Raw genomic sequence first — 25,459 nt, 5'->3', positions numbered from 1 at the left:
TGGAGAGTGCTCAGCATCTCGCAGGAAGTTAGCACAGCCCATTAGTGTTGATTGCATTCCTTTAAACATAGTATTCCATTTATTAATATCTTTTTTCAGTTGTGAATCTGTGTTCCTTGCTGCTGCTCTAGGCAAGTCTTCTCTCTGGATAGGTATCAGATAACATGAAGATTATTTCCAGACAAATAAGCAATTTCCATCTTTCTGCCAAAACTTCTGAGCCATGAACATAGCTGAGCAAAAGCGGGTAGAATGTTTTTCCAAATTAGCATGAAGACGTTAAGATCATCACTAGGAAGGTTGAGATTTTTTTTTTAAGACGATCTTTCCGTGGTAGCTTTCTTTTTTTAACAACTATTCTTGGTTTGAAACTTTCATTCTGGGCATACATTTGGTGCCCAGATGGTGCAGGCACGCACAGAAGCCCATCACGCTGTCAGGGCAGGCAGATACATATGTAAATATTTTGCCTTTTTCCCCTATAATGTTTGGCTTTGTCGAATCTAATTGCTGTCAAAGGCAGAATGAGAAGAACACTTAAGAAAAGCAAACAGTGAGGACCTCCAATGTTTGTGCTGCACTAACTTCAGAAGATGCTTACAGTCTGGGTTGTAACTAATAATTTTGTTGCATAACATTTTATTCACACTCTGAATCCATGGTGCATTGTTTCAGTTCATGCCAAGTAACATTTGTGACCTGAGGCAGCTTGAAACCCAGCTCAGAGGTGAATGGTGAAAGCATATTTAACCCTTTGGAGCTGAAAAACAGGACTCTTGGCATCATGTGTTTAATGCCTTTTAAGTTGGTGTTAATGGTGGGTGCTCCGTTCCTGGCCCCGGTACGGGGTTGCATCATTTTCTCGTTTGTTTTATTGGTGTACGGCTTATTGTTTTATTTAATGTATTTTTCTATCCTCTGTTGCGTATCAATCAGAGAGGCAAAAGTTAGCAAAGTCTGTCTGTCTCTCCTCCGAGTACTGAAATGAGCATGGTCAGTGACACTGAGAATACCTACTTATTTTTTAAGGACCTGATCCAAAGCTGTCATAAATAGAAAGGGAAGGGTAAACACCTTTAAAATCCCTGCTGGCCAGAGGAAAAACCCTTTCACCTGTAAAGGGTTAAGAAGCTAGGATAACCTCGCTGGCACCTGACCAAAATGACCAATGAGGAGACAAGATACTTTCAAAGCTGGAGGGGGGGAGAAACAAAGGTTCTCTCTGTCTGTGTGATGCTTTTTCTGGGAACAGAAAAGGAATGGAGTGTTAGAACTTAGTAAGTAATCTAGCTAGATATGTGTTAGATTCTGTTTTGTTTAAATGGCTGATAAAATAAGCTGTGCTGAATGGAATGTATATTCCTGTTTTTGAGTCTTTTTGTAACTTAAGGTTTTGCCTAGAGGGATTCTCTATGTTTTGAATCTGATTACCCTGTAAGGTATTTACCATCCTGATTTTACAGAGGTGATTCTTTTACTTTTTCTTCAATTAAAATTCTTCTTTTAAAAACCTGATTGCTTTTTCATTGTTCTTAAGATCCAAGGGTTTGGGTCTGTGTTCACTATGCAAATTGGTGAGAATTTTTATCAAACCTTCCCCAGGAAAGGGGGTGTAAGCTTTGGGAGGATTTTCGGGGGGGCAGGGGGGGGAGACGTTTCCAAGCGGGCTCCTTCCCTGTTTTATATTTATTAGATGCTTGGTGGTGGCAGCAATAAAGTCCAAGGGCAAAAGATAAAATAGTTTGTACCTTGGGGAAGTTTTAACCTAAGCTGGAACAAATAAGCTTAGGGGATCCTAAGCTTGCAGGTCCCCACATCTGTACCCTAGAGTTCAGAGTGGGGAAGGAACCTTGACAAAAGCTCATGGAAGTCAAAGGAAAGTTGACTTTAGTGGTCTTTTGGTCAGATCCTAATTGCTTAGCAAAATGGTCTGATGAAAGAAATGGCCAGGGAAAGGGATGTAGGAAACCCTACTGGCATTGCAACTATCCTTGCATCGCTGAACTAAATGTTTCTGATCAGAAGCAAATATTGGCTAAGGCATCAGTTGTGGGGAACCTGTGGCTAAAGCAAACTCTTTTGCTTCCATGGGCATTACCTTCATTGAGAGGTTCCTCAGGAGACCAAAGCTTGCCGCGGGGATGATTGTGGGTAGAGGGGAATGGCTATAAAAATAAAATAAAAAAAAAAAAAAAGTAGTATCGCATACAGCTGCCTTCCATAGAGTGCAGATGAAATCTGAGCTACGCAATAAATAGGGCACAATGCCGGCCATTCATGTTTGAGTTTGACGTTTGTCATTTTTTGGTCATGGGATGTCACTGCATTCTGCTTCTGTTCTAATCTATTCCAGTTCTTCTACCATACGCATCACCGTGATATCTGAGCACCTTCCAGGGGTACACTAAGCTGCATCACTATCATCTGTCATGTGTGGTTCTCTCCGTCTCCTTCCTCTTCCCAGGGGACAAATCATGTGAGCATTGTTTTTTATATTTATAATAAAAAACAATGCTCACATGATTTGTCCCCTGGGAAGAGGAAGGAGACCGAGAGAACCACATATATAAACACATTGCTCTGTTTTACAACATTTTATTTATTTTTCTTTTTGTCCGTCACAGGAGCAATTGATCAGTGCACGTACATCAAGTACCATTACTCCTCAGCAACAATTCCCAAGAACCTCACCTACAACATCACCAAGACAATCCGCCAGGATGAGTGGCATGCCTTGCGTAAGTGTCTCATCTTTTTTCTTCCTTTCCTCTAGTGTGCACATAAAGTGCAATAGTAACCAGTAAAGGTGAACTGGGGCTTTGGCAGACAACCCAATCAGAGACATCTCATGTGGATAGTTGTCACGGCAGAGAAGCCAATTTGCTGCTAGCACCCACAGCTCTGTGTATTTCTTTGGGTGACTGGAAATTCTGCATTAGCATGAAAGCATTAAATGTGTGTGGGGGTGGGGTGGGAGGAACATTCAGATGCAGAGGTTAGTATTGAATTAAATATGAACGTGAATAAAATAATCAATTTTGTAATTCTTAATTCAATAAAATCTTTTGAATTTGCATTTTTCCCATGCATTTCATGCTGCTGCAAAATTTCCAGCTTCCAGCAGCATTCAGTACTAGCACATAGCAGAAATTGGTAGGTTCTGTCATGGAATATGTGGTTCTACCCCCAACCCTGTCTCTTGGGTGGGAGGCGCTGCTCAGTGACACTGCTTGCCTTTGAGGGTCTAGGAAAAGAAATGCTGCTCTTTAAAGGCACGGGGAAGGATCCCAGCTTCTGGTGATAATTGTGGCCTTTGGTCATCAACTTGTAGCAGTGACTGAAGCAATAAGACATGACAGGGTTGGAATTGCCTGGAGATGCAGGGCTGGCCTTATGGATTCTCTTCCTCCTTATGGGCTTTGAGATGAACAAAGGGTTTTCACTGACAAAATGGAAGAATTAAGATTCATATGAAAGGGAAGATGCCAACAGGAGTGCATCCTCTTGTTATATATGTATGTTGGATAGTGTGTTGTACTTTGGAAATTCTTCTCTATTTTGAGCAGCAGTGACTATCTCCTGTCACCACCTTCTGGGAATCTCGCAAATTAATACAGGAATTATTGTCTTTAACTAAGCAAAGTTTAGGGTAATGGGTCATTGTGAGGATGTACATGTATTTTCTTTCAACTGAAGTGTAATTGCTTACATGTTTGGCCATATTGGTCCCTTGGAGTGCTTCCCCTTTCCTGTTCTAGTGCTAAGCTCTGTGGGAGAATGCAAAGTGTCAGCAGCTGACTGGAATCTTTAGTAGCATATTTTCCAACCTCTGAAGAGGCAGTCTAGACACAGTGTTTACACATTTACATATCCAATTTGGTCCGAGGCACTTTCAGGGTGAGGCTGTTGTTTATTTCCTCACTGTGGAAGGTACAGGGAATGTATGTGTGGGTGGGCGCACGTGCATCTGTGCATATTCCTGACCTAGATTTTCTTGATGCTTCATGAATCAGATAAGTGAAGGTAGATAGTTGTATGTGATTGAGATATGAATCTGTGTCCCTCTCAACAAAGATGGAAAAGGAGAGGCACCCCTTGATAAATCTGTGTTGTTTATAGATCAATTTGTCTTATGCAGTGGCTTTAGATTTCAAAGTATTGGCTATGTGGGATTAATGCATAGCCACTAGAGGGTCTGAAGGTCACTGTATTTAACAATGAACTGACGCCATAGATATATTTACGGTGTGGAGGTAGGTGTGTTTGTAACTTGCTACCTTATCCATTGACCAACTTTCAGTTTTAAAGGAGGGAGGTATCTAGAAAAGCTCTCATTAGCAATCTCCTATCAGTTTTTTGGGGGGCTGGAGGAGGTCTTCCCTCTTCAAAGAGCTTCTGGAATCTTCATTAGGTGGTCACTAGCTTAGGCAATACAATAAGTTTACTCACACAAACCCTCTGACCATATCCTCTCCATACCCATGGACAATATATTTTACAGCTAGGCTGGTTTCATCCAGGTTACAGCCTCCAGTTCTGGGACAGGTTATGGTTCTCCCAGCTGTGTGGGGCACACAAAGAGACAGGCCATAGCAGATACAGGGGCAGGGCTTTATTAAAGATGGTGTCCATGCGAATGAGGATGGTTTAATGGAGTCGCCTCTCATTTTTCCCTTCCTATACCTGCTGGCTGATATCCTCAAAAGGCTATGGTAGCAATAGGCATAGAACCTACTTGATTAGAAGAGTTACTGCTGTCACAATATTTGGGTTTATACTTTGTTTACCTTTGGCCTGTTACTCAATTTTTAATGTTTCCTTTGCCATTGTAGCTGGAAGCATGAGTTAATTTTTCAAGAGGACAGAAATGAACCATGAGTTAATAGGAACTTGGCAAGCCATAAAACAACCAACACCACTATTGTACCAAAGCTAGGAATCTATAGACATCATATTCATATATTAGGAGTATAAGTCTTGGCAAGTCATGCCTTTGAGAGACCTCCAAGCATTTGCAGGAAATGGATTGGTGAGTCAAAGGCAATGGTCCCTCTGAGGTTATGTCTATACTGCAGTCATGGGGTGTGATTGTAGCTTGAGTAGACATTCCTGAGCTAGCTTTAATCTAGCTAGCTCAGGTACTGGAACAGTGAAGCTGTATTCGTGTGGGCTATCCCCATGAGTAATTACCCAGGGTTCCAGGCAGACTTGTACAGCTCACACTGAAGCACATGCTGCCACGGCTTCACAGCTCTTATATCTGAGCTTGCTAGACTAAAGCTAGCTCAGGTATGTCTGCACAAGCTAGTCATGCAGTATAGACACACCCATAGTCAGTACTGAATCAGTGCCCTAAGAAGCCCTGTGTGGCTGCAGTTGCCATTTTCTGGATGAGTTATAAAAGCAAGGCCCTGATCACGTGTGCTCCTTAAAGATCCCATCTCCCTTTTTATATGAAAGGAGGTGTTAATGTCAGATGGACTCAAACTTTTGTGTAATTTATCCATCTCTCTTCATACGCTTTGTGAGGATTCTGATAAATTGGGACCTAGATCTGAACCACCCCAGATTTTAGCTGTGCAAAATAAAAACTCCCGACAATGATGTTTTGCTAAACCAAAACCGCTCCTGATTATAGCCATATCTAGTGTTGATGTCCTGTCCAAGTTTCAACTTTGTTAATTATGAACTGTCTTGCTATATTTTCTCTGCAATTTTAACTGGCTATAGTATTCTTCAGTCCCTGACCTAAATGGTTGTGCAGTATTGCTTTGTATTGTTAAACAGTTCCACCCCAGAGGTGGCTACATTTGTGGAGGCTGATGTGATTCCTATGTAATTACTGTTTGTAAAGGACTAAAGAGCACTAACTACATTCAGGTAAATTATTCTTATGTTGCCTGATGTACATGAATAATACAAAAATATTCAGGGGCAAATAATACCTGAAAGCAAAGGGATCCATGGTTCAGCAATGAAGAAATTACTTGACAGTGGACATCCTAGGAAAGCACCTACTCTTGCATTTTTCACATTTAGGATTATTGTCCCAGAGGCAAAGGATGAAGAGAATAGGAAACTGGAAAGCCCTGAAAAGCAAAAAAGATCTTAACTCTTTTCAGGATTTTTTCTTTCCAATGGATATGCTTCCCCCAACCCACCCCGAATCAATCCAGGAAGTAGCACAATACTTGTGCTTCAGGTGTAATAGCAGTCTTACTTCTAGCTGTGCACATCTGACACAAGGAGTCCTGAGTTTGTTTTTGGTAGCTACGATTGGCAGAGGCCAGATTGCGTTTTGTGGTGAACAGAGAAAGTATTCCATTGCTTCCATGGCTTCTCTTTCCATGGCTTCAGTCCAGCTCCAGGCCGTAGAGACCAAAAGTGATTAAGTGAAGCATGGGAAGTGAGTTGCTAGACTCAGTTCAGTTTCACATCTCTGAAACCAGCATCACAATTAGCATAAACAGAGAAGCCAAGAAGTGACTAGAGATTGAACTCCCGTCTCCCATTCAGTGCTGGTCCTCGCTAGTCAGGGTTGAGGGAGAGTGACCAAGTTGCATGGAAGAAGGCTGGGTTCTGGCTGCCTGTGCTTTCCTCATTCTATGGCTTCATAGAGGTACAAGAAAAAGAGGTAAAAGGTGTAGTTCACTACTGTAGCTCTAACCTTCCTCCAAAATACACTCTGTGCCTTAGCCAGAGCCATAGCTCTCCCTTGCCATCTCTGAATCACTATGCTATGATTTCCCTTCCCCCTGAGATAAGGAAAAGATTGCTTTAGCTGGAGTTAGGAAGGAATTCTGTTGCTCTTGCTACTTTTGCAGCAGCAGCTCTCCTTGGTCTCATAACAGACTGTTAAGTGGTGGAGTGAGGGATAAATGGGCCCCTAGTGGTGCTCAGTAGCCCATTTTTCTCAACCCTGACAGCCACAACGGACTCTCCAGCACATTCCTCTTCAAGGGTGGGAGAGGGTGAGGGGTTAGTCATTTGATATAGAGGACCCCAGTGACAGCAGTCAGCACAGTGAAGCATATACTCCTATAGCTGTGCCTTGAGTGATGCACCAGAAGAACCCAGGGGAGAGGCTGGACCCAGAGGAATGACTGAGGCCAATCTTTTCATTTTTAATTTTGGCATTTTTTTTCAATTCTGTTTGGGATTTTCCAGATAGAACCTTTGCTTCAAATTGATTGCCTGTGGCCATGAGAGCCAGGGAAATAGAACGTCACTTCCCTGTAATCAGTGCCTCTCAACAGTCTCTTGTTAAATAGGAATGGCAGGGAGTGTGACTGTAGATTTGCCAGCTCCCCCTATCAGGAGATAAATGTTAGTCCAATTAAACAAAATGACTGTCTGTACTAGCTGGGAGGGGAAGAGAAGAGGAAAGGAAAAGAACATTTTGTCCATCAACTTTTAACATGTCTCTCTGGAAAATCCAAGCATAGTGATAGGGCTGGGGTACTGTAAGTGTATTTACTAAATGCCATGCTGTGATTAAGGCCCTGTGTACTGCACAGCAAGGTGGAGAGGAATTCTGCAGTAGGGTCACTGGATCCTAAAGATCTTTGGCAACTTCATTTAATATTTTTTTAAAAATTTGAGGTTTATATTGCATTAAATCTGAAAATAGATAATCCAGTTAGGACAGTAGTCCCTGTGCTATTTATTTTAATATTAAATTCACTATATGTTTGGTAGTGGCATACTTTGGTTTAGCTTAACTTAAGTCAACTGGGAACAGATTTAAGACAAAAGAAGTCTGATTTGACCAAAATAAGAGTGTCTACACAGTGGTTTGCACTGGTTTAACTAAACTGTTTTAAAATCACACCCTTTTTTGGTAAATCCAATAATAGTAATAATCATATGGCTGGCTGTTACAGGACAGATCCTCGGCTGGTGTGAGTAACTGGAGCTATCCCAATTTATACCAGCTGCAGATCTGGCCTTATATATTTTGCCTATCTTGAAAACTTCTGGAGACCTAAATCTGGTGTACAGCGATAAAGTGCGTGAAACACTGTGGTTGTTTTGAAGGCCACATTCCATACACCAGTGAAACCACTAGGGAAAACAATGTGTCCAGTTTGTGTGCCAGCTTGCCCTTCTCTAGTGCTGCTGAGGAATGAGGACCAGCATATAAATACCTCTTGTGGCACTCAGGGGCCTGGGGAGTAGCTATTCCTTTGGTTCCACCTCACAGGAGCAGAAACAAGCACCAGCTGACTGGTATGGCATTATGAGCCATCAGAAAGTTTTTGGAAATGGGATAATCAACAGCCACTGCTGAAGGCAGCATATTCAATGAGTTGGACAATTGAGGCCAGAGTTTCAAAGATCATTAGGCACCTAGAGATTCAGATAGATGCTTAGTGGGAATTAGGCATCTAGCTTGCTGACCTACCTTTTAAAAACCCCGCCAGGCACCTATCTGTATCTTTAAGCACCTAAACACCTTTAGAAAATCTGGTCTTCGTCTGCTCTGGTGTGGCTGCTCCTATATGTTTCTGTGTCCTAATCTAAGTCCACAAAAAATAGTGGATGAGGACAGCACAACTATTTATGACAACACTTGACACGTCTATCTGTGAATCTCAACGTATTTTGTGAATATTAATGATTTAACATCCTACTGCCCCTGTGAATACCATCATGCTCATTTTACAGCTGCGGAACTGAGCCACAAAGAGGTTAAATGACTTGCCTAAAGTCATTCAAGAAGTCAGTGGCAAAACAAGGACTAGAATCCAGGTCTTCCGAGCCCAAGGCCTGTGCTTTAGCCATAAACCATTTATATTTTATCCCAAACCTGCTCTAAGGAAGGCAGGGAGCCAAATAATATAGGAAAGGGAGGAGAACAGAGGAGGGGAAGTATTGTACCCTGATATAATTTTGTTTGGTAAGAAAATACCTTTTAAAAAAAACTACTCTGGTATGATGGCATTTTATTTTTGCCCTTCACTTCTATGGATGAGTCCTTTTGGTCTAAATGGCTGCGTGTGCTACGCTCATTTATTTCTTCCTTTTAAGATATTGTTATTCACTGTTTTTGTGTGTGTACACCCTATATCATTATAAAATATTTCATTTAAGCAAAATAATACAGACATTAGAAGGACTCTGCCTTCTGAGCACTGTCACCCCAAGCGTATCTCTCTCTGGTTACTTAGCCCCAGCTAGGCCTGCAGTCCTTGGGGCATTTAGGCAGTCTTCTGTATCATATTGCTTAGGGCAGGAAGGGAAGAACTGCTCCTCAGGAGGCCACTGAGAAAGGTATTTGCATCTAAAAAGCTTAAAAACAAACACATTCCTGCCATATGTTCCTGATTAATAAGATTTTTTTTCTTCATGAAAACAAAAACAACCCCCCCAGTGATAGCAGAAACTGTAGGCAAATGCTATGCGAAGCCCATACTGTTTGTAATCCAAAACGCTGATATGTGTCCCCTCCAGAGCTCATACTGTATCATGTGTAGGCCTCCCATATCAGAAAAGGGAAAACATGCTTCCCTCTCTCCAAAGACCTTTGTTCTTCTCTTTCACAGGGGTCCACTGTCCTCCACATTAGACACATTTCTGTACTTTTAAACCTTCTATTTCAACCTTTCTCTGTATCATAGGCCTGAATTTATACTTTGGAATGAACTTGGCCAAAAGGGGGAAAAGTGTTGTCTGTTTTCCTCCAGGCCTTGCTGCTGCCACTAGGCCTTTCTTCCCCTGCCACCTAGGCCTTTCCCATCAATGGTGATGGATGAACAGCTGTGTTTTGTGTTCTGGAACACGGGGTATGTGTTCCATCTGGTCATAAAGTGACTGTATAATTGCTATAGAAACTGACTTCCTTTCCCTGTGCAACTTGGATAGAAATTGTGTCACCAGATTGCTTTAGAGAGATTCAGCTTACAAATAAGTAGCTGATGCCTCCCCAAAAATGTTTAGAATATCCTGTTTATTTGGAAACAACTGTGGTACTGTGTCATCACCTTTGTATGTTTCTTTGTATGTTCATGATCATTATTACTAAGGACATTGGCATTGAGCATACAGCTTTTATGTGGCCAACCCTACTGTCAGGAGCAAATGAACCATCATGCTTTGGTATGTTCATTGGAATGATAGCTGCCTCTTCTCCATAAACTGATAATGTGAGCTCAAAATAATCTTATATAAAATATGGCATCATGGAAGCCATCTGCAAAAAAACTTATTGTGATGTCAGAAGCAGAAGACTGTGATGGTGGGCAGAGGGACAATCATTGGGAAAAGTAAAGAATTAACTGAAGATGGAGATTATATTTTTATTTACATAGCAACTTCCATGCTAGGATCTTGAAACACTTTAGAAGTATGAATGATATAACCTATTGGTTTTCAGCCTGTGGTCTGTGGACCCCTGAGGGTCAGCAGACTATGTCTAAGGAGTCTGTGAAAAGTTGTCGTTACCATAGAACAATGGTTTTCAGGAGGTTGTCCATGGCCCCCAGAGGATCTACACACTATGCCTAAGATTTCCAAAGGGGTCTGCACAGCCATCTGAAATTTTTTAGGGGTCCACAAATGGAAAAAAGGTAAAAAACCACTGGTCTAACCCTCACATTGCCTCTGTGTGGTGGTGGAGGGCAATAATGATGATATTCCTCTCTGCATTTTAAGTTCTGCAAATTATTTCAGCACTTGCTTAAGCCCCACTGAAGTCATGAGGGATCTGGATGGATCTCCTGTTGGGGCACATCTGTGATACTGATACAGTAGCTAGCAAGTATTCCTAGAGAAAAGACATGGGGCTTCACTTGCCAATCCCCAGGAGCTAAACACATCTGCATACATCCCAGGCCCTGTCAGTCCACAGAGCAAGATGCTGAGGTTGGCACAGAGACTCAGGTCGTCTGCTTGACAATATAAAGGTAACACCACTCTGCTTTTGGGTTGACCAGAGCTGATATTTGTAAAAGCAAGGGTAAATTTGTGTGGCTGTCCGTCATATCCAACGATGCTGTCAAAGCATCATGTGTTCTCATGGGGCTGTATAATTCGATCCATGGGGGGCAAGACTGTGAACAGATGTTATATAGGAATATGCAGACTCCCACTGAAGACTTGGCATGAGGCTTGGCGCCCCCCCCCATCCCCCAATCAGTTTTTCACATCTGTTTTCCTCAAAGTGTTAACAACCTTTTTTGATAAGGGGGAGCAACTAAGGTCTGTCCTTGGCTACATCTTTGAAGATATCACTATTTATGCTGCATAAGGGCAGATTCTGTTTAAGGGTGTCCTGGAAGTATTTTTGCTGACTACCCCTCCTGTGTTTTCCGAGGTGCAGCTCACTACAGAAAACTTTTTGTGTGGGAGTCTATCATTACCCGTTCTGATAACGTGACCTGTTCCTCTAAGCTGAGCTTTGATGCTCATTGCCTTGATGCTGGTTGGTTTTGCTTTTTCAAGGATATTAATCTTTAACGCTTTGTCATGCCAGTGGACTTTCAGAATAGAACTGAGACAGTGAAGGTAAAATTTTTCAAGTTGCTTAATGTGTCTGTGGTAAACTGTCCATGTTTCACACCCATATAAAAGGGATGCTGTCAGTGCTGCATTGTATATTATCAGTTCTGTTGACTGTTTGATGGTATGCTGGTTGTGTAACCTATGGCAAAGTCTTCGGTAAGCCTGTCTTGCCTTTCGTATTCGGTTTGATATTTCCTGATCTGGCAAACCATCACTTGAGATGGCATTGCCAAGTTATGTAAAGTGGTGACCATTCTGTACCATCAATGATGATTGGCTCAATGGTAACGGTTGATGGAACTGGTTGGAAGAGGACTTCACTTTTTTATAGCCTGATGCTGAGTCCAGTCAGTTCAGTTGCCTCTGAGAATCTATTTAGGATAAGTTGTAGGTCACTTTCACTGTGACTAAGTAGAGCACAATCCTCTGCAAAAAGGGCTTCACGTATGAGTTTCTCAAGAACTTTTGTCTTTGTAGTAAGTCTTTGGAGATTGAAGAGTTTTCCATCAGTTCTGTACCTTATGATAAATATGGTAAATATTTCATTATCATATCTGTATTAAGTGCTGACTGTAGAGAATTTTTGCCCTACTTATTTTCTGAATATTAAGGAAAGCAGTGCATATGGGTAGCTGACATAAACAGTCAACATCCTCCTTTCCTTGCTGCTGTCTTTCTCTAGCCTTCCCATGCCCCTTCCTGCCCTCTGTCCATTCTTCACATCCTCCTTCCTTCCTACTGCCACAAGAACATCTGGGTTGTTTTAAAAATTGCTAACTTGGCTTCAAATTTATGGACACCAAAGTATGACATCACTGCACCAGTCAATGCCAGTTGACTGACAACATGTTATTTGTGAATGCATATTGCTTATTAATATAGGATGAGACAGACCACTAAGAAGGTCAGTCATTTGGCAGGTGCCCATAGTCTTTCAAGTTCTGATGGTCTTGGAGTTCCATAATACTGTCTTCAGAGCAGGGTTTGAATAGTGTGCAATAAATAATGCCCAGAGTCACACAGTGAACAATGAGGATAAAACCAAATATTGAATAGCTGCTCATTAAGTGAGCACTGTCCATGTGATGCATTGAATGAGGCAGAGGTCCTGTAGAAAGAGTAGTATGTGATCATGTAATTAAAGATGGTGTCATAAAGCATACATACAAAGGAGCTGGATTAAGGTTGCATGGGCAACTGTAATTCTGGCATTTCCTAACTTTTGAGTGCTTGACTTTTCAACCTCAATAATGTTCTTTTGACATAGTTGTTCTATGTGTAATATTTGTGAATACTCTGATTCTGTGAACCTCCTGGCTGGCTAGGCTTTTTCTCTCATACATATCATAGAAGAAAGAAGGCACCTTTTCACTCTCATCCTTGAAAACAGATTTAGGGCAGTTAGGGAGATCCTCAGAATTATAGCAGCACTGAAAGTGACCTCCCCTCTCCCAAACCTTATCTGTGATATTCTGCATGGGAATAGTAGAGGCTTTTTCCTATTGCAGTGTGGAGATGTTGACAGGTAAAGCATATCATCACTAATCATCTCAAATCATTCAGCCAGTCAAAATATAGCTTTATTAATATGCATGTGGCGCTCTCTCTGTCTCTCTCACTTTCTCTCTTGGGGGTGAGGGGCGTTCTTCTATGTCTCTTGGCTAATCAAGAGTGATGTCCGGTGCATTCGTAGGGTGAGAACACTGAAAAATACAAACCGGATGATCTGATGGGTCTTTTCCATCTTTGACTTCTATAATTTTTTATTTATATACCAATTTAATGCCTGGTTTATAATGATTTATATCCCAGTTTATTTATACACCAGTCTGATGCCACACCACATGCTGTTTGTGAGATGAAATCTGGCCAGTTAAATATTTCAAGGTGCTTACATGCACACCGATTTACCAATGAGACGCAAATATTGCCTTGCTTCGATACAGACAGACTTTATAGCAGAATATTTTGCAGGTGAGGCTCTTCTGATCTGCTCAGATAAAGGCATGCACCAACCTTAATAAAACATCACAGCACTCAGTGTGAGAGATGTGGCTACAAACTAGGAATCAACTAACCTGACTTTGACCTGATAAAATCTTGAAGCTGAATCATGTAGGTGTTTTAAAAATCCTGATAGTAACTAGACAGTAGTTGCCATTTTAATTGCGGCATTGACATAAAGATATTGTGAATTATTGCCTGGAGCTGATTCTCATGTATACTAACACACCTTTACACCAACTTGGCAGAATAAAGAGGTCTTAGATAAAATGCAATTTATGCCCACATCAAGGCCCCTTTACAATGTCAGAAGGATAGAAAGGGGCCTGAGTAGAAATGAGAATCAGACCCAATGTGTGCAGTTCCAACACGGAGCCACAAGGATTTATTCACAGTTTTTTACCATTGTGTTTTGCATTCCCTTAGAAAATTCCTTATTGAGTTTTGAATTCCCAGTGGTCTGCCATTTTGGTTAACAATGGAGCTAAAGAAATAGGAAGGGTTTCATCTCTAGCAGCACAAGAGATTTATTCCAGTGATATTCAATTGTAGGACAGTGAAAGGGAGTGCTCAGACTTACAGTTGTGTTTAGATTTGTACTAGCAATTTTTATAAACAAATGCACTCTAATGGCATGTAATCATTGTGCAATTACTTGTCTAAATATCTTCCAATCAAAGCACTGCTATGTTATCAGTGCTTCACTGGTTAATTCCAATATGGTAAAAATTCCACTGTGTTGCTATTGTTTCATGTTTGTGCCTATGAACGGTATGTTTTCCTCAGAATCTTGCTTTGATTTATCTGATGCTGTCATAAATATAAAGGGAAGCCTAACCACCTTTAAATCCCTCCGGGCCAGAGGAAAAAAACCCTTTCACCTGTAAAGGGTTAAGAAGCTAAAGATAACCTTGCTGGCACCTGACCAAAATGACCAATGAGGAGACAAGATACTTTCAAAGCTGGAGGGGGCGGGGAGGGAGACAAAGGGTTCTCTCTGTCTGTGGTTTGTTTTTTTTTTTTGCCGGGACCAGAGCAGGAATGCAGGTGAGAACTCCTGTAAAGGGTTAATAAGCAATCTAGTTAGATATGCGTTAGATTCTGTTTAAATGGCTGATAAAATAAGTTGTGCTGAATGGAATGGATATTCCTATTTTTGTGTCTTTTTGTAACTTAAGGGTTTGCCTAGAGGGATTCTCTATGTTTTGAATCTGATTACCCTGTAAGGTATTTACCATCCTGATTTTACAGAGGTGATTCTTTTACTTTTTCTTCAATTAAAATTCTTCTTTTAAGAACCTGATTGCTTTTTCATTGTTTTTAAGATCCAGTGGTTTGGGTCTGTGTTCACCTATGCAAATTGGTGAGGATTTTTATCAAGCCTTCCCCAGGAAAGGGGTGTAGCGTTCGGGAGGATTTTGGAGGTGGAAAGACCTTTCCAAGTGGGCTCTTTCCCTGTTATATATTTGTTAGATGCTTGGTGGTGGCAGCAATAAAGGCCAAGGGCAAAAGGTAAGATAGTTTGTACCTTTGGGAAGTTTTAACCTAAACTGGTAAAAATAAGCTTAGGGGGTTTTTCATGCAGGTCCCCACATCTGTACTCTAGAGTTCAGAGTGGGGAAGGAACCTTGACAGATGCCTTTTCAGGTCCTTAAATAGGTTAGGCCACATCTACACTAGAAACTTTTGCTGGTATAAATATGTCACTTGGGAATATGATTTTTATGCTGTTTCTATACAAGGAAAAATTCTAGTATGGACACTATCATACCAGTAAAAAAGTGCTTTTGCTGGTATAGATTGTTTTGTTTCGAGGACCATACCAACAAAAACCCTGTCTTGTTGGTATATAAGCTGTACTAGGAGGGTTTGCTGGCATAGCTATACCTGGCTATACTGGCAAATCTCTTTTAGTGTAGACTAGCCCTAAAACTCATATTAAAATTGAAAAAATAAGGTCTGTAGAAATGCTGGGTCAGATTCTGATCTCAGCTAATGAGACAGAGAGGAGCTCAGTGGATTTGCTCCATATAAACACCAGTGTAACTGGGAATCTGAATCCTTTTCTGTACATCTAATGTAAAGCATGCCAATATTATTTGTTTTGGTAACCAGCATGAAACTATTTTTGGTAGCATTCCCAAGAAAGCTCACGCAGTTGCATCTGGACTTTGTTTTTGAGAGAAACTGTTTGGGCAAAGGGCTTGTATTAATAGGGCATGTAGTGAAGATCCTGCTGGTGGCAAATATGATCTGAAAAGACATAGGATTATATTAGGTCATCTAGTCCATGTCCCTATCAGTGTAAATTATTCCCTACACAATATACTCCAATACTTTGTCCAGCTAATTTTTAAATGATCGAAGTGATGGCATTTCCACTGCTTCCAGTGAAAGACTTTTCACCACCTTAATAAATCTCATTTTCCAGAGGTCTTTCCTTATATCCAGCCTATCTTTTCCTTTAATGCTATTACTCTTTGTTAATATCCCTCATTTAACCCAAAACAGTTTCCCTCCCTTCTTGTGTTTTACACCCTTTAAATACATATGGAGAAGTATTTGTTGTAATTTAGGGAATGGTAGTGTTGTCTGATGGTTACAAAAGCTGAAAACACTAGAACAGGAGTCTGTTGGTGTTAGAGAAGGGAAGGAAAACAGGCATTGCAGGTACAGGATTTCTTTCTTTGGGTTCCTCGTCACTGCTGATGAGCCCTGATCATTTCACCACTTAACTAGACCTCACCCTTCAAGCCTCAAATCACAGTTGAACATCATTCTGGCTTAGGCAAATGAGAGAGGATTATCTTCAGAGCCCGTCCACATGACTCCTCAATTGGCTGGGTTGATCACAGCTGAGCTCCTCACCTCCAGCGGTGAGTGTGCCGTTGATGTGGGAAAAGGAAAGCAGGAACATAAATCAGCTGCAGGTCTCTCCTATGGGGCTTACGGGCTGAGCCACTCAGCTCTCATCCGGCCAGCTCAGATATAGGTTATTCTTAATGGAAGTTGAGCATGTGCATGCCTGGGCATCATGACAATTCTGACAGCTAATTTAAGTCATTCCATCATTGATGTACACTAGAGTTGATTGATCTCTTTAGCATATATTTAAAAATCTCCATCATCTCTATCAGCCTCTGTCTCTGTCCACTTTGCCTTTAGCTTCCGTTTATCTTTTGATATTTTTCAAAACTTAACTCTCACCTTGGGATCCTGAGGGGGGGAAATCAATGGGAGAAGATAGCTTACTGACAAATAAGAGAGATTCCTCTGCCATACACAACTAAGGTTGTGAATAATTCAGTAGGGTCCCAGTCTCCTTTTTCCTCCCTCATGGCTGGCCTTATTAAAATTGTGTGGGAGAGCAGAGGGAGATGGCTGATTGGCTCTGCCATTTATCTGATAAAATCTGTGGCTCATGTATTAGCTCAATATCACCACTCTCCTACCCACCACAGACATTTTCATACTAAGCAGGATCTTCCCGTTGGTGTCCATTCTGCTGCATGTTGTGATCATATATCTGCGCACAACCAAACTGTACCTATACCGCTCATGTCAAATCATGTGACCATGGAAAAAGGATGTTATCCATCAAAGCAGGGCACTTTTTGTCAATATGAGAAGAGTCAGTAATGACATGAATCCACATTCACAGGGATCCTAGTGTGTGTGTGGGGGGGTGGAAATAATAAGGCTGGGAACTAGGAGACTGATTCTGCTTTCACTTACACCAGTATAAGTCAGGAATAACTCCACTGAAATCAAAGTAGTTAGTCTGCTATAAATACAATGTGAAACCAGAATCTGGCTCCAGAAGGTTTTAATGGAATTTTCAGGAAAATAAATAAACTTTCTGAGGTTTTAGACATTTTGATTTTTAGACTCCAAAGAGGTGGACTGATTCCAGAATTGCACAAGACTCCTTTATTAATAGTAATAATATTAATTATCAGTATTTATTATTATTATTATGCATAGAGAAACTTCTATCCACGGATCACAAAATGCACAATTATTACTCCATACAATACTCCTGTTAAATAGATAAGGTATAGGAAGTATTAATACAGCGTAAGCATTATTATGCCCATTTTACAGATAGAAAAACAAAGACACAGATGTTAAGTGACCTGTCAAAGGTCAAACATAACTTGGTGGGAGAGCCAGGAATGGAACTCAGGTCTCTTGACTCCCAGTGCTCTAAGTACTAGGCAATTCTGCTTCCTTTAGTGTCATAGGATAGGTCTACTCTTACAGCAGCATGTAGCATACAGACATTGCACTCCTAATCAGCATGGGTATAAATTAGGGCTGCCAAGTGATTAAAAAATGAATTGTGCAATTAATCGCACTGTTAAACAATAATAGAACACCATTTATTTATATCTTTTTGGATGTTTTCTACATTTTCAAATATATTGATTTCAATTACAACACAATAAAAAGTGAAGTGCTCACTTTTGAAATTTTGTTTTTTATTTGTTTACAATGTCACCTAAAAGTGAGAACAGGCATTCTCATGGCACTGCTGTAGCCGGCGTTGAAAGATATTTACATGCCAGATCTGTTAAAGGTTCATATGCCCCTTCATGCTTCAACCATCATTCCAGCAGTCATTCGTCCATGCTGATGAAGGGTTCTGCTCAATAACAGTCCAAAACAGTGTGGACCGACACATGTTCATTTTCATCATCTGAATCAGATGCCACCAGCAGAAGACTGATTTTTCTTTTTTGGTGGTTCAGGTTCTATAGTTTCCTCATCGGAGTGTTGCTCTTTTAAGACTTCTGAAAGCATGTTCCACACCTCGTCTCTCTCAGATTTTGGAAGGTATTCAGATTCTTAAACCTTGGGTCGAGTAGTGCAGCTATTTTTAGAAATCTCAACATTGGTACCTGCGTTTTGTCAGATCTGCAGTGAAAGTGTTCTTAAAATGAACAACCTGTACTGGGTCATCATTCGAAAGTGCTATAACATGAAATATATGGCAGAATGCTGATAAAACAGAGCAGGGGACATAAACTTCTCCACCAAGGAGTTCAGTCACAAATTTAATTAACGCATGATTCTTTTAATGAGCATCATAAGCATGGAAGCATGTCTTGTGGAATGGTGGCCAAAGCATGAAGGGGCGTACAAATGTTTACCATATCTGGCATGTAAATACTTTGCATTGCTGGCTACAAAAGTGCCATGCAAATGCCTGTTCTCACTTTCTGTTGACACTGTAAATAAGAAGCAGGCAGCAGTTTCTCCTGTAAATGTAAACAAACTTGTTTGTCCTAGTGATTGGCTGAACAAGAAGTAGGACTGAGTGGACTTGTAGGCTCTGAAGTTTTACACTGTTTTGTTTTTGAGTGCTGTTATGAACCAAAAAAAGTTTACATTTGTAAGTTGCTCTTTCACGACACAGAGATTGCACTACAGTACCTTGTATGAGGTGAATTGAAAAATACTATTTCTTTTGTTTATCTTTCACAGTTCAAATATTTGTAATCAAGAATAATACACACTTTGATTTCAATTACACCACAGAATACAATATATATAAAAATACTTAATAAGTTTCAACTGGTATTCTATTATTTAACAGTGCAATTAAAACTGATTAATCGCGATTAATTTTTTAAATGTATGATTGCTTTTTTGAGTTGAGTTAACTGCGACTAATCAACAGCCCTAGTATAAATTGCAGTTTAGAAGGTGAGACATTGCCTAGGCAAGCAGAGGGTAGGGTGCCCTACATGCCTGAACCCGAGAGTATATACCCTCTGTCTCTGTACATGCCCAAGCAGTTCCTCCCAAGTCTACACTGCAATTTTTAGCAGTGTAGTGTCCCGTTGCCTCCCCGTTGCTGGGCCCTTTCCCTGTTGCAGTGAAAGGCTCCGGCAGTGGGAAAAGGCTCCCGCAATGGGGAGGCAGCTGGGAAAGGCTGAGCCTTTCACTGCCGTGTGTACCGACACGTACATTATGTGCTGCCACAAGTGTAGGCATGGTCATAGATGCTCTAGCATATATCCCAGAAAAAGACCAGGGTATAACCCTATTTAGGTTAACAGAGTTATTAAAGATCACTTTTAAGAAGTCAGTCGATTGCATGTGAATGATTACTGGTCACAGAATAGAATCCATTACATATATTACGGGTGATTTTTTTTTTCTAGAAATAAGACTCAAGCTTTTAAAAAATGGCTCATGATTTCTGATCCTCAAGAAGGCTGGTGCTCAGCACCTTCTTAAGAACAGGCCCTGTAAGGAATCTCAAATTAGTACCTAAAATTACTACTAATTTTTGGAGCTTTTCTCCATTGGATAGTGGATTAATATTAGGTGGCTTTTCTGCCACGTGTGACTCTCACACTGAGCATGTGTCCCTGTTAATTGCCATGACAACTTCACTTATGCTCAGGGCAAGAATAACATAATTGAACTGAAAAGTACCTGAAAGTAATGTGCATTATTGTTTGACCTGAAAAGTAACCAGATTACTTCTCAGGATGTAGTCTGTGACTGTAAGCAGTTATTTTAACCAACCTGAAGGTAAGCTTGAAAAAGATGTCAACACCCCATGGAAAATATGTAATATATACATAGAAACAATGTCCAGAATGATATAGTCCAGATTCTTGGTCCTAGATGGCACAGTACAGGGCAACTCAGCAGTCAACTTGCATAGGAGAATTCCAGGCTGGCATAGAGCCAGTTCAACTGCCTTTGCAGCTCTAGTTTGGGCCCCCCCCCAAAAGCATAGTGAGAATATCAAAGGCATGCTGACAATGGAATGGGTGGGGTGACAGGAGTGCCTCTGCAGTCTGGTGACTCCTGGCTGCTTGTGCAGCTCCTAGGGAGATGTTACCAGTAAGTGTAAGTTACAGCAAATGGAGAACTGCTCTAACTTATGCCTGGGGCTGACGTAGCCCTTGGCTTGTCCTAGAGTTGGGGCTGGGGAAAAGCTCCTCCACTGAGCACAGCATAGCTGGACCTGAGCATCTGGCTCTACATATTAGCTGTATTTTTTACCCCTTGTTCTTTATTACTAAGCACTTTTGCAGGATCTTGTTTTCTGAAGTATTCATCCACTCCTGTTCTTTACTCCTCATCTGAAGCCTTAGTTGTCTGTTTGTGACATCACAGTTTGATGATGTGGAAATGACTAGGACGATGTTACATTCAGTGGATTGTGATTTCAGGGAGGAGTAGATTAATTTTCAAGCAGCAGGAGCTAGTGAATTTTTAAGAAACAAATTCTTTTTGTGCCAAAACTCTTCATAATAAAGAACAAGGGATGAGAAATTCAGAATATATTTGACATGGCAGCGGTATTTGTTTCTCAGTAGAATGCTTCCAGAGTTTTCTAGGAGGCATAAGTGGCACTGGAAGGGGCTGAATTGACAACTCTGTTAATTGAAGCTCTTTGTTGACAGACCAGGTAGCACAGACAGTGGCAGTGCAAGTGTCCTCACAACGCATAGGTGGATTAGATGAGCTAATCCATCTCTTCACCTCTAATTCCTATGGCTCTGTGATTAATGATCTCCCCTTTGCCTTCTGACAGCTGCATGAGATGGCACCTCCTGAGCAAAAGGAGAGGACAGAACTTCAGCCAGAATGTTTTCTCCATTTTACTGGGGAAGGAGTCAGAGGGCTCATGCAGAGATCTTTGTTTGTATCACTGCTTTGGAGAGAGCAAACGTTCCATCAGCAAGGGGTACAAGCAAAAAGGAAGACCCCTTGTCATCTGTTTGTTGGCTTTGTGATGAGCTCTTGGCTGCCACTTCTTTACAGAGCATCAAAGTTGCTCCATCTTTGTGCTGTAGCAGACAATGGGAAGAAATGGAGTACTTGTGGCACCTTAGGGACTAACAAATTTATTAGAGCATAAGCTTTCGTGGGCTACAGCCCACTTCATCAGATGCATAGAATGGAACATATAGTAAGAAGATATATACACACACATACAGAGAAGGTGGAAGTTGCCATACAAACTGTAAGAGGCTAATTAATTAAGATGAGCTATTATCAGCAGGAGAAAAAAACTTTTGTAGCGATAATCAAGATGGCCCATTTAGACAGTTGACAAGAAGGTGTGAGGATACTCAACATGGGGAAGTAGATTCACTATGTGTAATGACCCAGCCACTCCCAGTCTCTATTCAAACCCAGGTTAATGGTATCTAGTTTGCATATTAATTCAAACTCAGCTGTTTCTCATTGGAGTCTGTTTTTGAAGCTTTTCTGTTGCAAAATTGCCACCCTTAAGTCTTTTACTGAGTGGCCAGAGAGGTTGAAGTGTTCTTCTTCCGGTTTTTGAATGTTATGATTCCTGATGTCAGATTTGTGTCCATTTATTCTTTTGTGTAGAGACTGTCTGGTTTGGCCAATGTACATGGCAGAGGGGCATTGCTGGCACATGATAGCATATATCACATTGGTAGATGTGCAGATGAACGAGCCCCTGATGACGTGGCTAATGTGATTAGGTCCTATGATAGTGTCACTTGAATAAATATGTGGACAGAGTTGGCATCAGGCTTTGTTGCAAGGATAGTTTCCTGGGTTAGTGTTTTTGTTGTGTGATGTGTGGTTGCTGGAGAGTATTTGCTTCAGGTTGGGGGCCTGTCTGTAAGCGAGGACTGGTCTGTCTCCCAAGATCTGTGAGAGTGAGGGATCATTTTCAGGATAGGTTGTAGACCTTTGATGATGCGCTGGAGAGGTTTTAGTTGGGGGCTGAAAGTGACAGCTAGTGGCGTTCTGTTATTTTCTTTGTTGGGCCTGTCCAGTAGTAGGTGACCTCTGGGTACTCTTCTGGCTCTGTCAATCTGTTTTTTCACTTCAGCAGGTGGGTATTGTAGTTTTAAGAATGCTTGATAGAGATCTTGTAGGTGTTTGTCTCTGTCTGAGGGGTTGGAGCAAATGCGGTTGTATCGCAGAGCTTGGCTGTAGACAATGGATCGTGTGGTATGTCCTGGATGGAAGCTGGAGGCATGTAGGTAAGTATAGCGGCCAGTAGGTTTCTGGTGTAGGGTGGTGTTTATGTGACGGTCGGTTATTAGCACAGTAGTGTCCAGGAAATGGACGGCTTGTGTGGATTGGTTTAGGCTGAGGTTGATGGTGGGATGGAAATTGTTGAAATCATGGTGGAATTCCTCAAGGGCTTCTTTTCCATGGGTCCAGATGATGGGAAGAATATGATATTTATAGTTCCAAGAAGTCAGCAGTGTCACTGAGAGCGGGAGGAAAGAAGATCAGAAGTTGGCCTTTTGGAAAGAGGGAGTGTGGCAGGGAGGGAGGGGTATATTAAGAATAAAGCATAGAGGAAACCCTCACGTTTTCTGATCTCGATAAATGAGAGAGACATAACTCCTGCCTTGGGCAATTGTCTGATGATCCAGCCAGCAACAACAGGGCTATTGCTACTCTACAGCCCCTGCAGTCCCTAATCCTGACAAACACGAACAGTGAAAACAGGCTTCTGTGCAAGTGTGAGACCCACAGATGCAGTGGTAGGGCAGGGAAGAGGCAGTGCCTTGCGCTGCAATCAAGTTATCCCTTCTGGAGGACGTCTGGCATGGCACTGTTGGGTTATGTGAGGGTAACGGCAATGGGGGTTTTCAAGAGTCTATACTCCATTTACTGTGGTGATGAGTGCTAATAAAGTATCTGAATAGATAGGTTTGGGGAGAAGTAAGGCGGGATAATAGAGAATCCCAGGAAAATCTTCCCAGTAGAATAAAAATGTGATGCCAAGATGCCCTTTTGTGTGTAATAAGATTTTCTCTGCTCTGCTAGTTGTGCCCTGACACAGACACTATAGACCACGAGGTTATTAAACAAGTCCCTGGTATCCTTGCCACCACTGAGTGAGACTGCAGCCTGAAGCCACCTTCTCTGTTGTTTTCTTTTTGCACTGAAGTCTGAGGGTAGACTAGACTGGCCTGCGTTTACCACCACTCACGCATTGCTTTTCTTTAATTTACTTTTCAGCCTCTGTGTGTGTGTTCGCGCGCGCGTGTGTGTGTGAGAACCTCTTGGCATAGCCCAGATAAAAGACAGGAAAGGTTGAGCAAACAAAATGAGCCTTTCCCTGGATCGATAGAGATCAATCTCTTCATTTCGTCGGGAGGGCAGAACAAAAACAGCAATTAAAAGTACATCTGATGCCGCTAGCTAGTGGACAGCCCCCAAATCAGGGCACGGGGGCAGGGGGACACAACATCCTGGAGAACTCTTGCCAGAAGCCCATTCATGGCAACTCAGTGAGACCGAGGGTGCAGCACTATACACACCGTTTTCTTTTTGACTAGCAAACCTAGGCTACATGTGTCTACGCTGCACAGCACTGGCGGCAGCATGTAGAGTACGTGTAGCTACATGCCGCAGTAAAAGCAGGCTGTGTCCATGCTACACTCAGTGAAAGGCTCTGGCAGAGGGGAGGCAGCGGGGCCTGAGCCTTTCCTCTCTCCCTCCCCCTAGCAGAGCCTTGCCACTGCAGTCTTCCACTGCAGTCGGGAAGGGCTCCAGCACCAGAGAGCTGTCGGAGCCTTTCCCTGGTGCCTCCCCACTGCTGGAGTGTTTCCCTGCAGTGAGGAAAGGCTGTGTAGCGGGGAGCTGTCCAGATCTTTCCTTGCTGCCTCTCCCTTGCTAGAGACTTACCCCTGGGGGCTCTTTTTGTGCACCAGAGAAACACTCCAGCAGCCAGGGGGCAGGGTAACATGACACTGCTACGAAAAAGCCGTGTAGACAGGGAAGTGTGGCTTGGGTGAGAACACAGCACGTGGTGTATGGACTCACATAGATACGTGCACCCTTCAGGCGTGTCTTTACTTTACTTGCTTAAGCTGTGCCTCACCAGTTACACTGCACTTTATACCTGTCCTAGGTATGCATGTATGCACGCCCACAGTTATGCATCTAACATGCTGACCTTTAGCTAACCTAATACATCAAGGCCCAGTTTCATTATTTTGTTATTTACTAGTGGACTGTCACATCTATTGCGATACCATATGGTGTACTTGTCTTAATAGACCACAGCATATGGTTCAGAACTGTAAGGAGGCATGGGTTGGGAATGCGTTTTTGTCCTGGTTAGCATCTGGTACGCTAATCTGTAGTGGGGCAAAGGGCTGTCGTAATTGTCCACTAATACACCACACGTTTGGTAGACTGGTTTATATGGAGGCATGCAAGCCAGTGCACTTATATGCCATCAGATCACGTGATCAGTCATCTAGGGGGATAAGGGTCAGTGCACTTCGTGATGCACTATTTCATGGCAGCGTGGCTATGCCATTTATTTACAAGTAGCACACGGCTATATTTTCTGCTGCTTGCTATCGGCAATATAGGAAGATGGAGAACTATGTACACAAATGAATGTGCCTGTCACAGGGAGACTGGCACCTTTAAGTGGGAGCAGGGTCCAGTGCATCCAGACTGATTACCTGCTGCCCAGTTGGTCTTAAGGAAGCCACCTGGGTCTTATAAAGAGAGAGACAGCTGCCGGTTGTTGGGGAGATGCCTACAGATGCTGCAGGGAGTAAGAAGACTCTTGCAGGTCCTTGAGTTAGGAGGGGGAAGACATTAGTGGGGAGGGTCTGTGGAGAAGGCTAAGCTCCAGGAGAGAGGTGCAGGGAGAGCTGGAAGACAGATCCTTGGGGAGGAAGGGCTGTGCCCAGCTTGGAACCAGTGCAGAGGAGTATTTGAACTTTGAAGGGAAGACTGAGCTCAGGGAGGGGCTGGGCCCAGCAGAAAGTGGGATGAAGACTTTCATAGAAGATATGGGTTGGAAGAGACCTCAGGAGGTCATCTAGTCCAACCCCCTGCTCAAAGAAGGACCAGCCCCAACTAAATCACTTTGTATGTTCGAGTACTATTTTTGAAAGACTTTGGGAAGCATTTGATAAATTCGACCTCGGATGGAGAATGTTTTGAATATCTGGACTGT

General features: G+C 42.1%; 1 protein-coding gene across 1 annotated transcript in view; it reads left to right on the top strand.

The window, feature by feature from the left end:
* TMEM178B (transmembrane protein 178B) overlaps nt 1-25,459 on the top strand; it is a 314,930-nt gene that overhangs the window by 92,068 nt on the left and 197,403 nt on the right. The window contains exon 2 of the mRNA XM_077807528.1: nt 2,625-2,738. Coding sequence (XP_077663654.1) covers nt 2,625-2,738 — 114 coding nt within the window. The remainder of the gene's footprint in view (nt 1-2,624; nt 2,739-25,459) is intronic.

The sequence above is a fragment of the Eretmochelys imbricata genome, chromosome 1, assembly GCF_965152235.1.
Source record: "Eretmochelys imbricata isolate rEreImb1 chromosome 1, rEreImb1.hap1, whole genome shotgun sequence".
In the NCBI taxonomy this organism is placed as follows: Eukaryota; Metazoa; Chordata; order Testudines; family Cheloniidae; genus Eretmochelys; species Eretmochelys imbricata.
This window is presented reverse-complemented; position numbering and strand designations above follow the sequence as displayed.